This window comes from Cetorhinus maximus, chromosome 17 (genome assembly GCF_964194155.1).
Source record: "Cetorhinus maximus chromosome 17, sCetMax3.hap1.1, whole genome shotgun sequence".
Taxonomy (NCBI): Eukaryota; Metazoa; Chordata; class Chondrichthyes; order Lamniformes; family Cetorhinidae; genus Cetorhinus; species Cetorhinus maximus.
The window spans coordinates 44,547,081-44,564,548 of NC_135895.1; the positions used below are offsets into that span (position 1 = coordinate 44,547,081).

Below are 17,468 nucleotides of genomic sequence, written 5' to 3' on the forward strand. Positions count from 1 at the left end.
AAGATGTGCTTGGGGAATCCCTCTTGCATTTCCACGGCAATTGCCCAGAAGTGCCACCTTCCTCTGGACAATTGCACTGCGTTGGGAACCATCCAAAAATGTGGCTTAAATCGCAAACTTTGCATTGTTCCGCCCAGGTTATACCAATAGTTACTCAGAAAAAGTTAGAAGAATTAACACCTCTTCTGATTTCTGGGGATCTATTGTAAAGACCCAGACCAACGCCACAGGACTGCACCCCCCCCCTCCCCACCAACCACCCCTGGTCTCCGACAACCCCCCACCCGATCTCCGGAGCTATACTTCACTGGCGAGGAGTCTTTCGATGCAGGCCCAATGCAACTCCGGTGAATGGAAGGGTCAGTGTAATTTCAACACCTCTTAAGTGTGCATTTATTTCTTCTAATTTCTGCAGGCCAGCACTTTCTGACGCTAGCTGTAAGTTATGGCCCATTGATTACTAGTGATATTGCCGCTGGACTAGAGACCCAGAGTAATGCTTTGGGGACAGTTTCAAATCCCACCATGGCAGATGATGGAATTTGAATTCAATAAAAATCTGGAATTAAAAGTCTAATGATGACCATGAAACCATTGTTGATTGTTGTAAAAACCCATCTGGTTCCCAAATGTCCTTTAGGGAAGGAAATCTGTCGTCCTTACCTGGTCTGGCCTACATGTGACTCCAGACTCTCAGCAATGTGGTTGACTCTTAAATGCCCTCTGAAATGGCCTAGCAAGCCACTCAGCAAAGACACAAAAAAGGAATGAACCAGTAAAAAGGGAACCAGACGGACCACCCGGCATTGACCTAGGCACCGAAAAAAACAATGGCAATCGCAGCCCTACAGACCCTGCAAAGTCCTCCTTACTAACATCTGGGGGCTAATGCCAAAATTGGGAGAGCTCTCTCTCACAGACTAGTCAAGCAACAGCCTGACATAGTCATCCTCACGGAAGTATACCATACAGATAATGTCCCAGACTCCACCACCACCATCCCTGGGTATGTTCTGTCCTACCGGCAAGACACACCTAGTGGAGGTGGCAGCACAGTGGTATACAGTCAGAAGGGAGTTCCCCTGGGAATCCTCAACATCGACTCTGGACCCCATGAAGCCTCATGGCATCAGGTCAAACTTGGGCAAGGAAACCTCCTGCTGATTACCAAGTACCGCCCTCCCTCAGCTGATGAATCAGTGCTCCTCCATGTTGAACATCACTTGGAGGAAGCACTGAGGGTGGCAAGGGCGCAGAATGTTCTCTGGGTGAGGGACTTCAATGTCCATCACCAAGATTGACTCGGTAGCACCACTACTGACTGAGCTGGCCGAGTCCTAAATGACATAGCTGCTATACTGGGTCTGCGGCAGGTGGTGAGGGAACCAACAAGAGGGTAAAACATACTTGAACTCATCCTCACCAACCTGCCTGACGCAGATGCATCTATCCATGACAGTATTGGTTGGAGTGACCATTGCACAGTCATTGTGGAGACGAAGTCCCGCCTTCACATTGAGGATACCCTCCATTGTGTTGTGTGGCACCACCACCGTGCTAAATGGGATAGATTTTGAACAGATCTAGCAACTCAAGACTGGACATCCATGAGGCGCTGTGGGCCATCAGCAGTAGCAGAATTGTACTCGAACACAATCTGTAACCTCATGGCTTGGCATATCTCCCACTCTACCATTACCATCAAGCCTGTGGATCAACCCTGATTCAATGAAATGTGCAGGAGGGCATGCCAGGAGCAGCACCAGGCATACCTAAAAATGAGGTGTCAACCTGCTGAAGCTATAAAACAGGACTATTTGCATGCCAAACAGCATAAGCAGCAAGTGATAGATAGAGCTAAGCGATCCCACAACCAACAGATCAGATCTAAGCTCTGCAGTCCTGTCACATCCAATCATGAATGGTGGTGGACAATTAAACAACTCACTGGAGTAGGTGGCTCCACAAATATCCCCATCCTCAATGATGGAGGAGCCCAGCACAGCAGTGCAAAAGATAAGGCTGAAGCATTCGCAACAATCTTCAGCCAGAAGTGCCGAGTGGATGATCCACCTCGGCCTTCTCCGGAGGTCCTCAGCATCACAGATGCCAGTCTTCAGCCAATTCGATCACTCCACATGATATCAAGAAACGGCTGAAGGCACTGGATACTGCAAAGGCTATGGGCCCTGACAACATTCCAGCAAAAGTACTGAAGACTTGTGCTCCAGAACTTGCCTCGCCCCTAGCCAAGCTGTTCCAGTACAGCAACAACACTGGCATCTACCCAGCTATGTGGAAAATTGCACAGGTATGTCCTGTACACAAAAAGCAGAACAAATCCAACATGGCCAATTACCGCCCTATCAGTCTACTCTTCATCATCAGTAAAGTAATGGAAGGGGTCATCAACAGTGCTATCAAGTGGCACTTGCTCAGCAATAACCTGCTCACTGATACCCAGTTTGGGTTCCGCCAGGGCCACTCAGCTCCTGACCTCGTTACAACCTTGGTTCAAACATGGACAAAAGAGCTGAACTCCCGAGGTGAGGTGAGAGTGACTGGCCTTGACATCAAGGCAGCATTTGACTGAGTCTGGCATCAAGGAGCCCTAGCAAAACTCAAGTCAATGGGAATCAGGGGGAAAACTCTCCAATGGTTGGAGTCATACCTAGCACAAAGGAAGATGGTTGTGGTTGTTGGAGGTCAGTCATCTCAGCTCCAGGACATCATTGCAGGAGTTCCTCAGGGTAGTGTACTCGGCCCAACGATCTTCAGCTGCATCAATGACCTTCCTTCCTTCAATAGGTCAGAAGTGGAGATGTTCGCTGATGATTGCACAATGTTCAGCACCATTTGCGACTCCTCAGACACTGAAGCAGTCCATGCTCAAATGCAGCAAGACCAGGACAATATCCAGACTTGGGTTGACAAGTGGCAAGTAACATTTGTGCCACACAAGTAGCAGGCAATGACCATCTCCAACAGGAGAGAATCCAACCATTGCCCCTTGATGTTCAATGGCATTACCATCATTGAATCCCCCACTATCAATATCCTGGGGGGGGTTACCATTGACCAGAAACTGAACTGGAATGGCCATATAAATACCATGGCTACAAGAGCAGATCCGAGGCTAGGAATTGTGCGATGAGTAACTCACCTCCTGACTCCCCAAAGCCTGTCCACCATCTACAAGGCACAAGTCAGGAATGTGATGGAATACCCCCCAATTGCCTGGATGAGTGCAGCTCCTACAACACTGAAGAAGCTGGACACTGTCCAGGACAAAGCAATCTGCTTGATTGGCACCACATCAACAAACATTCACTCCCTCCACCGCTGACGCACAGTAGCAGCAGTGTGTACCATCTACAAAATGCACTGCAGGAATTCGCCAAGGCTCCTTAGACAGCATCTTCCAAACCCACGACCACCACCACCTAGAAGGACAAGGGCAGCAGATAGTTGGGAACACCATCACCTGGAAATTCCCCTCCAAGGCATTCACCATCCTGACTTGGAAATATATCGCTGTTCCTTCACTGTCGCTGGGTCAAAATCCTGGAACTCCCTAACAGCACTGTGGGTGTACTTACACCACATGAACTACAGCGGTTCAAGAGGCAGTTCACCACCACCACATCAAGGGCAACTAGGGATGGGCAATAAATGCTGCCCCAGCCAGCGAAGCCCACATCCCGTGAATGAATAAAAAAAAGACTTGGTATCGTTGGCAAATTATGAACTTTTACTCTGTCTTCCAATATCCAAGTCATTTACATACATATCAAAAAAGAAGTGTTCCTAGCACTGACCCTGAGGGAACACCACTATTCCATCCTCTAGCCTGAAAAACAATCCTTTATCACAACTCACTGATTTCTGTCCTTAAACCAATTTTTTATTGAAGTTGACACTGACTTTCCTATTCCATGAGCCTCAATTTTGTTAACTAGCTTTTTATGTGTTTTTTTTGTTAGACACTGTCTTAAAATCTCTTTAGACAACATCCTCTGTGTTCCCTTCATCAACCTTCTCTAATACTTTATCAAAAAAATTCAAATAGATTAATCAAACACACGATCTGTCTTTTACAAATCCATGATGGCTCTCCTTATTTAACTCAAACCTCTCCAAGTGCCTGTTAATTTTATTTCTGAATTCAAAATAATCTTTCTGTACTGCCTTCCCAAGTGCGATAAAAACTTTATCATTGAGATATCTTCATTGCTTTCCTCTACCAGTCTCTTCACCAAATGACTTTTCATCCTTGATGATTTCAACCTCTATCTCAACTCATCATGTTTCTTTTCCCTTTTATCCTCCCTAAATCTCTCCCCCCATGTAAACTCCCCAACCCTTGTCCTTGCCATCTCACACGGCCTTGCTTGTCCCATTATATCAATTACAGATTAGGCCATCTCTGATAATTTCCTTGTATCACTTACCGCCCACATCCCCCCCTCCTTGCTCCAAATGTACCTGGAAAAAAATATCCCCCAATTGACTTACGACTACACACACTTTCAAAGTCCCAACCATCTAGCCTTTGGCCCTCCATTCATCACAACATTCCTGCAGCTGTTGATTTACTCAACCACTTCCTCACCTCCACCTTTGTCCTAGTCTTTTTTATTCTTTCATAGGATCTCAGTGTTGCTAGCAAGGCCAGCATTTGTTCACCATCCCTAATTACCCTGGCTTGCTAGGCCATTTCAGAGGGCAGTTAAGAATTATCATTTTGCTGCGGGTCTGGAGTCACATTTAGGCCAGACCGGATAAGGATGGCAGATTATTGCCGCAGTGGGATTTGAACCCATGCCCCCAGAGTATGGGCCTCTGGATTACTAGTTCTGTGACTTTACCGCCACACTATCATCTCCCCCTAGTCCCCAATAAAACCATCACCCTCTCTCACCTTGGCCATTCCCCTGGTAAAACCCTCATTTCCACTCCCTCAAGTCCAAGGGACGCAGACTGGAAAAGATATGGTGGGCAACTTGTTTAACCATCCACCGCCAGATCGGCTGGGCCACTTAAAACACTACCAGTTCTTATCCTCTTCTACTAACACTGCTCGCTATTGTAGGATCATCCTGAAAAACAAAGATAACCTTGCCTGTCGAACCCCCTGCTTGCTTATTTTCTGTACTGCCAACTGTCTTCTTAAACCCCTCTCCTCCATCCCGTTCCCAGTCACCTCTCCAGCCGCTCAACTCTCCGAGATAACTGGGTTATTCTAATTCCAACCTCTTGTGCATTCCCGATATTAATTGCACCACCGTTGGTGGTCATGCCTTCAATTGCCTAGACCCCAACCTCTGGAATACCCTCCCTACGCCTCTCTACCTTGCTTTCCTCCTTCAAAACACTCCTTGAAATCTACCTCTGACCAAGTTCTTGGTCATCTGACCTAATATCTCCTATGTGATTCAAGGTGAAACAACAGGAAGACCATAAGACATAGGAGCAGAAGTAGGCCATTCGGCCCATCGAGTCTGCTCCGCCAATCAATGAGATCATGGCTGATCTGATAAACCTCAACTCCACTTTCCTGCCTTTTCCCCATAACCTTTGATTCCCTTGCTGATTAAAAATCTGTCTATCTCAGCCTTGAATATACTTAACGGCCCAGCTTATACAGCCCTCTGTGGTAAAGAATTCCACGGATTCACTGCCCTCTGAAAGAAGAAATTCCTCCTCATCTGTCTTAAATGGGCAATCCCTTACTCTGAGATTATGCCCTCTGATCCTAGACTCTCACACAAGGGGAAACAACCCCTCAGCATCTACCCTGTTAAGCCCCCTTAGAATCTTACATGTTTCAATAAGGTCGCCTTTCATTCTTCTAAACTCCAATGAGTACAGGTCCAACCTACTCAACCTCTCCTCTTAAGAAAATCCCTCCATACCTGGGATCAAGCTAGTGAACCTTCTCTGGACTGCCTCAAGTGGTGAGGATTCAGCCATAAAGAAGACAGCACATTTTAAAAAGGAGGTAGATTGAGTACACAGGGTGGGTGGGACATGGGGGAGATTAGGAAGAAGTGTTTAGCCCTGATAAAACAGCTCTCATGGTGTGGGGCAGGCTCGATGTACCAGTTGATCTTTTGTTGTCCGTATGTTTGTTAAAGTTTGGGACTGGAGTGAAAAGGGTTAATGGATTTTAACAGCCTAGAGTTAAAGAAAAAAGATTCTTAAGATTCGTTGTCATACTTGTTTTATAATGCTCCTGTAAAACATCTTGGGATGTTTTATTGTATTAAAGGTGCCCTCTAGATCTAAGTTGTTGTTGATTATTGCTTCTAAAGCCTTACCTGCTACCGATGTTAAACTGACCAACCCACAGTCACGAGGGATGTCCTTACACCTTTTCTTGAACAAGGGTGTCATATTTGCCACTTTCCAATCCTCTGATGCCACCCCTGAATCTACAGAAGATTGGAATATTAAGGCAATGGAATATTATGGCAAGCATTTCTGCAATCTCTACCCCCACTTCCCTTAGCAACATTGGATGCAAGCCAGATCAGACGAATTATCCACTCTTAAGCATAGTTAGCCCTTCTAGTACATCCTGCCGGTCAGCTTTCACTCCATCACCTTCACCATCTCTACTTTTCCTGATATTTGTCAGCACCCTCTTCCTGAGTAAACACTGATACAAAGTATTCATTAAATTGTCTAGTCTTGCCCTGCACTCTTAAGCATATATCACCTTCTTTATCCCTAATAATTCCCACCCTGCCTCTTACTACGCACTTACTATTTGCAAGCTAATAGAAGATTTTTGGGTTATCTTTTATGTTAACTGCCATTCTATTCACATATTCTCTCTTTGTGAGTCTTATTTTCCTCTTCACTTCCCCCCGTCAACTTAGTATTTGGTTTGGTTCTTGCTTGAAGAATTCATCTGACAGGTATCATGCACCCTCTTTTTTTGTTCCATCATATTCTCTATCTCCCTCATTATGCAAAGAGCTCAGGCTTTATTTCCCCTTCCTCTGCCCCTTGCCGGATTGTACTTTAGCATGTATCTGGAACATCTGTTCCTTAAAGGTTAATTATTAATTAATTTATTGTTGATTGTTCTGGTACAGTTTTACCTGACAACCTTTAGTTCCATTTTACCCTGGCTAGATCCTCTCTCATTCCATTGAAGCTAGTCTTCTTCCAACTTAGACATCCTACTTTAGATTGTCCATTGCTCTTCTCCATTGCTAATCTTTACCTTATGTTATGATGATCATTCTTACCCAAATTTTCCCCCATAGACACTGAACACATTTCAAAAATTCCTCCCCCTCCCTTCCCTTTACTCTAACATTACGCAAATAGTGATTCTCCCAATATCACCACTGTATAGTTCTTGCATATCTCTGTGGTTTCCCTGCAGATTTGCTCCTCTATATATCTCTCTCACTATTTGGAGATCTATGGAATACCCCCACTAGCACTTTTTGCTTCTTAACTCTAACCGAATTAATTCTGTCAATGCCCTCTCAAGAACATCCTCTCTTTCCAGCAATATAATATCTTCCTTATTCAATACTACCATCCAACCTCCTTTTTTTATTTCCCAAACTTTCTGAATACTTTGTATCTGTGAATATCAAGTGTCCAGGCCTCACCATTTTAAGCTGCATTTCTGTTATTGCCACTACCTTGTGTTCCTACATCGCTATTTGGGCTTGTGGCTCACCACCTTATTAACCAGACTGTGTGCATTTACATACATGCATTGTAAACTTGCCTTTATATTCTTTATAGTCCTTCTTAGTCTACTATCTAATATGGCACAACTTCCTTCTCTAGTACTAACCAACACATTCACTCCTTTATGCACCTTATTCCTCTTTTCTACTTCTATATGCTGCTGCCCACTTACTGTCAATTTAGCTTAAGCCCTCCCCAACCACATTAATGAACCTCCCTGTGAGGACATTGCTCCCAGACCTGTTGAGGTGCAACCTGTCTTTTTTGAATAGGTGCCTCCTACCCCAGAACTGGTCCCAATGCCCCAAGAGTCTGAAGCCCTCTCTCCCGCACCGTGCCTCAAGCCACACTTTGATCCTCCTTATTTCCCTATTTCTACTCTTGCTGGCACACAGCACTAGGAGTAATCCAGAGATTATTACCTTCGAGGTTCCACTTTTTAACTTCCTCCCAAGCTGCTGAGAGTCTGCCTACAGGACCACCATACCTGCCCTCTCTATGTCATTGGTACCATGGTGTATCATAAATTCTGGTTCACTCCCTTTACCTTGCAGAATATTCTGTACTCTGTCCGTGATGTCCTTTACCCTAGCACCAAGGAGGCAACACACCACGCTAGATTCACGATAACAGTTACAAAAATACCTGTCCGTCTGCTAACTATGGTATCTTTTGTAACAACTACATCTCTACATTTTTCTGTTCCTTCTAGTGCAGTCCCTTGTTTATTGGTGCCATGGTCTGTACTGCACTCCTTCAAGGTGTCGTCACTCTCATCAGTCTCCGAAACTGAGTACCAGTTTAAGAGTGACAGACACCCCAAAGACTCCTGCACTTCCTGCCTCTTCCTACTCTTCTGGCTGGCCATCCATCTACTATCTTGAACACTCGCTGCCTGTGGGGTAGCCACCTCCTGGAACATACACACCAGGGAACTCTCAGTCTCCCTGATACTCAGCAGGGACTCCAGCTGCTCTTCAAGCCTTGAGCTCGAGCTCAAGCAGCTGGAGACATTTTCTACACATTGGCACCCCAAGACGCATGAAGTGTCCTAAAGTTCCCGTATGGTGCAGGAATTGCAAATAACAGGTCTCAGCTGCCCGTCTATAATCGTAAAAAAAACTATTCTCTCTTTTGGAATCTAATTAGTACCTTGTTTAAACTATTAGTTTTATTTAATGCCTCTAGACTTCAGCTCTCAGGTCTCGCTGACTCCTGCTACCTCTCTTGGACTGTTCCTTTTTTTTTTAAATACCAGAACAGCATCTGTTCCCTCACTGCACAAAATTTCCCCTAGTTTAGTACCCTGAAGAAACAGTACTCTATAGAACTGCACTCCATGCTACTTACTCATTGGCAGGGTGGGGAGGTGCTGACGGTAAATTAGAAAAATAGAGAAAGTGAACAGACTGTGCATTTCAGTGTGCAACTGTGCAACATAACTTACGAATCTGGCAACCATAAAAAAAAGTAAACAGTTTGACCTTCAAGGGGAAATCGAGTCTAAAAAGAGTACTTTTGTTTCAAGTATTTTCCAGTTTGTAAACAAAAGTATTAATGAACATATTAATGCTTTGGGAAAGATAGTCAATTTTCTAAGCTGTATGGAGACTCTAGTTAAGTCTCCTTCCCTGTTAGGTTGCTGTGCATATCCCTGTGCACTTCAAGTGAATCTATTGAAATAATTGAATCTAGAACTTTGGAGTTGCATAAACTCAGTCAGGAACCATTCTACCCTGAGAAACTATTGGCCAGCAATACAGATTGCCAGTTTATAGCTAGTGTCCTCCAGATCAGCTGTTAGGCCACTCCAAAGTTATGAATTGGTCCAGCAGAGGCAGCACTTGTATTTGTTGCTAGCTCACTGCTATCTGTGTAGGTGTAAAGGTAAAATGACTGTGATTTTATTATCATATCAGCAGTGCCACTATTGTCAGTGTAAAATACATTAGCGATGTATGAAATACATCACCAGTGTCTTGGCAAATCGTATAACTGGGGCTGTAAATAGGACTTTACACTAATTAATTGGGGGGAGCGTTTAATTGAAGGGAAGTTTAAAAAATCAAAAAGAAATGAGAGAGCAGAGGTGCAAGGTAGTGAAGAGGTGAACGATAATCAAAGTGTGATAGGAAGGAGCAGAAAATACAAGCAGAGAAGTGCAGCAGAAATTAGAACCAGAATGAGTAGTAATGGTAAAAAGTCAAAGCTATGAAGAGAGGCTGGATAGGCTAGGGTTGTTTTCCTTACAGCGGAGAAGGCTGAGAGGGTACCTGATGGAGGTGTGCAAAATTATGAGTGGCATAGATAGGGTAGATGGGAAGAAACTTTTCCCCTTAGCGGAGGTGTCAATAACCAGGGGGCATAGATTTAAGGTGAGGGTCAGGAGGTTTAGTGGGAATTTGAGGAAAATTTTTTTCACCCAGAGGGTGGTTGGAATCTGGAACACACTGCCTGAGAGGGGGTGTTAGAGGCAGGAACCCTCATAACATTTAAGAACTATTTAGATGAGCACTTGAAATGCCATAGCATACAGGGCTACGGGCCAAGTGCTGGAAAATGGGATTAGAATAAATAGGTGCTTGATGGCCAGCATGGACATGATGGGCCAAAGGGCCTGTTTCTGTGCTGTATAACTCTATGATTTTGTTTTTGTCTTGCCACAAAGGTAATAATCTCCAGATTACTATCTGAGCCATGTGCAAATTGACATAGGTAAATAAGATTAGAGAGGTAAATGCGTGGCTCAAAGATAGGTGTGGGAGAAATGGGTTCCAATTCATGGGGCACTGGCACCAGTACTGGGGACTTGTGGGACACTGGCACCAGTACTGTGGAAGGAGAGAGCTGTTCCATTGGGATGGGCTTCATTTGAACCATTCTGGGTCTAGTGGTAATCATATAACTAGGGTTGTAGATGGGACTTTAAACTAATTAGTGAGGGGGGGGGGTTCAATTGAAGGGAAGTTTAAAAAATCAAAAAGAAACGAGAGAGCAGAGGTGCAGGAAGTGAAGAGGTGAACGATAATCAGAGTGTGACAGGAAGGGGCAGAAAATATAAGAAGAATGCAGCAGAAATTAGAACCAGAATGAGTAATAATGGTAAAAAGTCAAAGCTCAAGGCTCTTTACAAATGCTGCGTGCATTCAGATAACAAGATAGATGAGTTGATGGCACAAATAGAAATAAATGACTTGATAACTATTAAAGGTTGCAGGGTGACCAAGACTGGGAACTCAATATTCAAGGACACTTGACATTCCGGAAAAATAGGCAAAAAGGAAATGGAGGTGGGTAGGAATAACAAAGGAAGGTATCAGTGCGGTGGTGAGCAATGATATAGGTATAATAGATCGTGATGTGAAATTAGTTTGGGTGGAAATAAGGAATAGCAAGCGGAAGAAGTCATGGGTGGGAGTCGTCTATAGGCCCCCAAAGAGTTGCCTCACTGTAGGGCAAAGTATAAATTGGGAAATAATGGAGGCATGTAAGAATTGTCATGGGTGAGTTTAATCTACACATTGACTGGAAAAATCAAATTGGTAGGGGTAACATGAAAGACGAATTTGTAGAGTGCATCAGGGATTGTTTCTTAGAGCAATACATTGCAAAACCTACCCAGGAACAGACTATTTTAGATCTAATAATGAGATGGGATTAATAAGAAATATCGTAGTTAATGATCCTCTAGGGGGTAGCGATCACAACATGGTAGAATTTCAAATTCAGTTTGAGGGCGAGCAACTCAGGTCCCAAACCAGTGTTCTCAACTTAAATAAGGGCAATTACAGAGGTATGAAGAAAGAGTCGTCTAAAACGGGCCAGGAAAATAGACTAAGGAGCAGTGGCAGACATTTAAGCAGATATTTCATAACGTTCAGCAAAAATTTATCCTGGTCAAAAAGGAGGACTCAATGAGAAGGATGAACCACCCGTGGTTAACAAAGGTGGTCGAGGAGAGTATTCAATCAAAAATTAAGGCTTATAAAGCGGCAAGTGGTAGGCCAGAGGATTGGGAATTTTTTAGGAACCAGCACTGGATGACTAAAAAGCTAATAAAGAGGGAGAAATTTGATTATGAAAGTAAATTGGTAAGAAATATAAAAACAAACAGCAAGAGCTTGGCAAAAGAGAGTGGCAAAAGTGAGTGTGGGACCTTTGGAGGATGCGACTGGAGAATTGATAATGGGAAACCGGGAAATAGCAGATCACTTAAAACAATATTTTGCATTGGTCTTCACGGTGGAGGACACTATAAACATCCCAAAGATATCAGATAAGCAAGGAGCTAATGGGAGGAAAGATCTTGTAACAGTCTCTATCACGAGGAACAAAGTATTTGAGAAACTAATGGGACTAAAGGCAGACAAGTTGCTAGGACATGATGGCCTGCATCCAAGGGTTTTAAAGGAAGTGGCTGCAGAGATAGTGGAGGCATTGGTTGAAATATTCCAGAACTCACTGGATTCCAGGAAGGTCCCAACGGATTGAAAAACCGCGAATGTGATGCCCGTGTACAAGAAGGGAGGAAGACAAAAAGCAGGAAACTATAGGCCAGTCAGCCTAACATCTGTCATTGGGAAAATGCTAGAACCCATTACTAAGGAAGAAATAGCAGGACATTTAGAAGAGCTTAACGCAATCAAACAGAGTTAACATGGTTCTGTGAAAGGGAAATCATGTTTAACAAATTTGCTAGAGTTCTTTGAGGATATAATAAGCAGAGTTGATAAAGGGGAACCGGTAGATGTAAAGTATTTGGATTTCCATAATGCATTTGATAAGGTGCCACATCATAGGTGCACAAGATAGGAGCTCACGGTATTGGGGGTAATGTATTAGCATGGATTGAGGATTGGTTAACACACAGAAGACAGTCGGGATTAATAGGTCTTTTTCAGGTTGGAAAGACGTAACTAGTGGAGTGCCACAAGGATCAGTCCTTGGGCCTCAATTATTTACTATCTATATTAATGATTTGGAGGAGGGGGCAGAGTGTAATGTATCTAAATTTGCTGACGATACAAAAATAGGTGGGAGGGCATGTTGTGATGAGGACATGAGGAATCTGCAAGGGGACTTGATAGGTTGAGTGAGTGGGCAAAAACTTGGCAGACGGAGTTTAATGTAGGAAAGTGTGAGGTCATACACTTTGGTAGGAAGAATCAAAAGGCAGACTATTATTTAAATGGAGAGAGACTCCAAAGAAGTGCAGCACAGAGGTATCTGGATGTTCTTGTGCATGAAACACAAAAAGTTAGCATGCAAGTGCAGGAAGTAATTAAGAAGGCAAATGGAATTTTGGCCTATATTGCTAGGGGGTTGGAGTTTAAAAATAGGGAAGTCTTTTGACAACTGTACATAGTGTTGGTGAGGCCACATCTAGAGTACTGTGTACAGTTTTGGTCCTTTTATTTATGAAAGGATATACTGGCATTGGAGACAGTTCAAAAGAGATTCACTTGGCTAATTCCTGGAATGAAAGGGTTGACTTATCAAGAACAGCTAATCGGGTTAGGCCGTTATTCATTAGAGTGTAGAAGAATGAGGGGTGATCTTGTTGAAACGTACAAAATTCTGAGGGGGCTTGACAGGATAGATGTTGAGAAGATGTTTCCACTAGTGGGGAATCTCAAACTACGGGACATAGTTCCTGAATAAGAGGACACTCATTTAAAATGGAGATGCGAAGGAATTTCTTCTCTGAGTCATAGAGGTCTACAGCACAAAAAAAGGCCCTTCGGCCCATAGAGTCAGTGCTGGTCAAACAATTACCTAACAATCCTAATCCCATTTTCCAGCACTAGGCCCATTGCCTTGTATGCCATGGCATCGCAAGTGCACATCCAAATACTCCTTAAATGTTACGAAGGTTTCTGCCTCTACTACCCTTTCAGGCAGTGAGTTCCAGATTCCCACCACCCTCTGGGTGAAAAAATTCTTCTCACATACCCTCTAAACCTCCTGCCCTTTACCTTAAATCTATGCCCCCTGGTTATTGATCCCTCCACCAAGAGGAAAAGTTCCTTCCTGTCTACCCCATCTGTGCCCCTCATAATTTTATACACCCCAATCATGTCCCCCCCCAATCTCCTCTGCCCCAGGGAAAATAACGCCAGTCTATCTTATCTCCCTTCATAACAAAACTCTCCAGCCCAGGCAACATCCTGGTAAATCTCCTCTGCAATCTCTCTCATGCAATCACATCCTTCCTATAATGCGGATTCCAGAACTGCACGCAATACCCTACCTGTGGCCTAACCAGTGTTTTATACAGTTCCAGCATAACCTCCCTGCTCTTATATTCTATGCCTTGACTAATAAAGGTAAGTATCCCATATGCCTTCTTAACCACCTTATCTACCTGTCCTGCTACCTTAAGAGACCAGTGGACATGCACACCAAGGTCTCTCTGATCCTCAGTACTTCCCATTCATCGTGCATTCCCATGCCTTGTTTGTCCTGTCCTGTGCATCACCTCACACTTATCTGGATTAAATTCCATTTGCCACTGATCAGCCCATCTATATCCTCCTGTAATCTAAGGCTATCCTCACTATTTACCACCCCACCAATTATCGTGTAATCTGCGAACTTACTGATCAGCCCTCCTACATTCAAGTCTAAATCATTTATATATACCACAAACAGCAAGGGACCCAACACCGATCCCTGTGGAACCCCACTGGACACGGGCATCCATTCACAAAAACACCCCTCAACCATCATCCTCTGCTTCCTGCCAGTCAGCCAGTTCTGGATCCAATTTGCCAAATTGCCTTGGATCCCATGGGCTCTTACCTTCGTTATCAGTCTCCCATGCAGGACCTTATCAAAAGCCTTGCTGAAGTCCAAATAGACTACGTCAAATGCATTGCCCTCATCTCTTCAAAAAATTCAATCAAATTGGTCAGACATGACCTCCCCTTAACAAAACCATGCTGACTGTCCTTGATTAATCCCTGCCTCTCCCAAGTATAGATTAGATTCTGTCCCTCAGAATTGCTTCCAATAGTTTCCCCACTACTGATGTTAGACTGACTGGCCTGTAGTTCCCTGGTTTATCCCTTCTTCTGTTCTTGAATAACGGTACTTTGGCTGTCCTCCAGTCCTCTGGTACCTCTCCTGTGGCCAGAGTGGTATTGAAAATTATTGCCAGCACCCCTGCTATCTCCTCCCTTGCCTCACTCAACAGCCTGGGATACATTTCATCTGGGCCTGGAGATTTATCCACTTTTAAGACCACATAGAACCTCCTCAATTTCTATGCTAATTTCTTTAATTATATCACAGTCCTTCTGCCTGATTTCCACACCCATGTCGTCCCTCTCACTTGTGAACACTGACACAAAGTATTCATTTAGAACCCTACCGACATCTTCCGGCTCCACACAAATTACCACTGTGGTCCTTAGTGGGCCCTACTCTTTTCCCTAGTTACCCTCTTACTCTTAATGTACTTGTAAAATAACTTTGGATTTTCCTTTATTTTACCTGCCAATGTTTTTTCATGCCCCCTTTTTACTCTCCTAATTTCCTTTTTAAGTTCCACCCTACACATTCTATACTCCTCTAGGGCTTCCGCTGTTTTGAGACCTCAGTATCTGCCATAAGCCTCCCTTTTTCTCTTTATCCAATCCTGTATATCTGTCGACATCCGGGGTACCTTGGATTTGTTGGTCCCATCCTTTATCTTTACTGGAATATGTTGGCTCTGTACTCTCCCTATTTCCTTCTTGAATGAGTCCCACTGCTGTGATGCAGGTTTACCCAAAAGTAGCTGCTCCTAGTTCACTTTGGCCAAATCATATCTGATCTTATTAAAATCGGCCATCCCCCAATTTAGAACTGATTTCTGGCCCATCCTTGTCCTTTTCCATAACAACCTTGAATCTAACGGAGTTATGATCACTATCTGCAAAATGCTCCCCCCCCCTGATACCTCTACCACTTGCCTGGCTTCATTCCCTAAAATTAAGTCCAGGACCCCCCCCACCTCTCTTGTAGGACCTTCTACGTACTGGCTTAAAAAGCTCTCCTCGATGCATTTTAAGAATTCAGCTCCCACTAAACTTATCACAGTATGACTAACCCAGTTAATGTTGGGGAAGTTGAAATCCCCCACTATTACTACCCTATTATTTTTACATTTCTCTAAAATTTGCCTACATATCTGCTCTTCTATTTCTCTCTGAGGGTGGTGAATTTCTGGAATTCTCTACCCCAGAGAGTTGTGGAGGCTAGATCACTGAAAGTATTTAAAGAGGAGGTAGATAGATCTTTGAAATATCAGGGACTTAAGGGTTATGAGGAGCTGGCACGAAAGAGGAGTTGAGGCCTGGAGCTGATCAGCCATGATCTTATTGAATGGCGGGGCAGGCTTGAGGGACCGAATGGCTATTCCTGCTCCTATTTCTTATGTTCTACCTGCCATTTGTAAGAAACAGTCTGTATTTTTCTGTTCAGTCCTGTTTTTAATGTTTCAGTACCCCAGTGAGGAAGACCAGATAGAGTGGGCCAAAAGAGAAAGTGAACGAGCAGAGAAGGAGCGACTAGCGAGACTAAATCAACAAGAACAAGAGGATTTGGAACTGGCCATAGCACTCAGTAAATCTGAAATATCTGAAGCATGAATAACGCTGATGTGGTTGGTCTTCATGTTACTGGTCACCATGACTTGCCTAACCAACCCTGTTCTTACTAATGACATTTTATGTAGAAGCTACCTAAAGTAACTTTGACAATACTGGAAATTCTTACCTGAAATTATTAGTTTGTTACTGAAGAGTCTTATACTGGACTTGGATCAGTGTGGTGAAACCTATTAATTCAGAACTATTAAATAACCTTTATTCTGTATATGTAAAAAAAAGTGATGTACAAGCTAAATACTGATGCAAGTCTGTATTAAATGCAATCAATTTAGTTCTAATTATACCACTTTGCATTGTTGGTAGTGGAGCTACCATTTCAGCAGCTTCCTGTTCAAATAATATTGTCCAATAGGATACACAAGCCATTGAACAGCTGTATATATTTACACCTTAGTTACAAAGTAGATTTAAACAATCATAAACTTTTCAAGTGTAGCACATTAACTGTTTCTGTAACCAGCAGTTGCTAACAATGTATAACTGTATAGAGCATCGGTTTCAGGATACTTGCTAAAACTGCTGCTGTAAGTTAAACGTGTGCACTGCTAAACTTTTTACTGGCTTTATTTTTTTAACTTGTCAGTTTATAAATTTTAAGCGATTTTCCTTTTATGTTCATGTGAAATTGCTGACTGCCTGGATAAATAAATAAACATAAATAAAATGTAAACTTATGTGAAGACATTTAATCCATTGGAATGTATAACGCTGAATCCAGATAACTCCATCTGTGCCATTCTATATAGGTCTACGAATTCACAGTTGGTTAAGAAATCACACCTTGGTTTTCCCGGTTTATATTCATTTAATTGAAGCCTCCCATTAAAATAGCTTTTCGGTTCTCACATACCCTTTCTATCATATGGATAAGAGCAATCTGTCTTCCTGCTAATGTTGACCTGGTGATGCCCACACTGATGCTAACTTGCATTTTCATCTGTATTGGAGATGCCTGACTAGAATAATTCATTTTGTAGCTTTCCATCTTCCACAGAATCATCCGGCAGAATCTTCCAGTCCCGCCCGCTGATGGGATTTATCGGTGCCATCGAAGTCAATGGACTTTTGGCTGGCTTGTTTGGGCGGAGCCAGGAA

At 43.4% G+C, this 17,468-nt stretch overlaps 1 protein-coding gene across 3 annotated transcripts in view; it reads left to right on the forward strand.

The window, feature by feature from the left end:
• eps15 (epidermal growth factor receptor pathway substrate 15) overlaps positions 1-17,043 on the forward strand; it is a 177,650-nt gene extending 160,607 nt beyond the window's left edge. For all 3 annotated transcript variants that reach the window (XM_078561141.1, XM_078561142.1, XM_078561143.1), the window contains one exon: positions 16,206-17,043. In XM_078561141.1, the coding sequence (XP_078417267.1) occupies positions 16,206-16,352 (147 nt within the window). In that variant the 3' untranslated portion in view covers positions 16,353-17,043. The remainder of the gene's footprint in view (positions 1-16,205) is intronic.
• Positions 17,044-17,468: the final 425 nt, after the last annotated feature.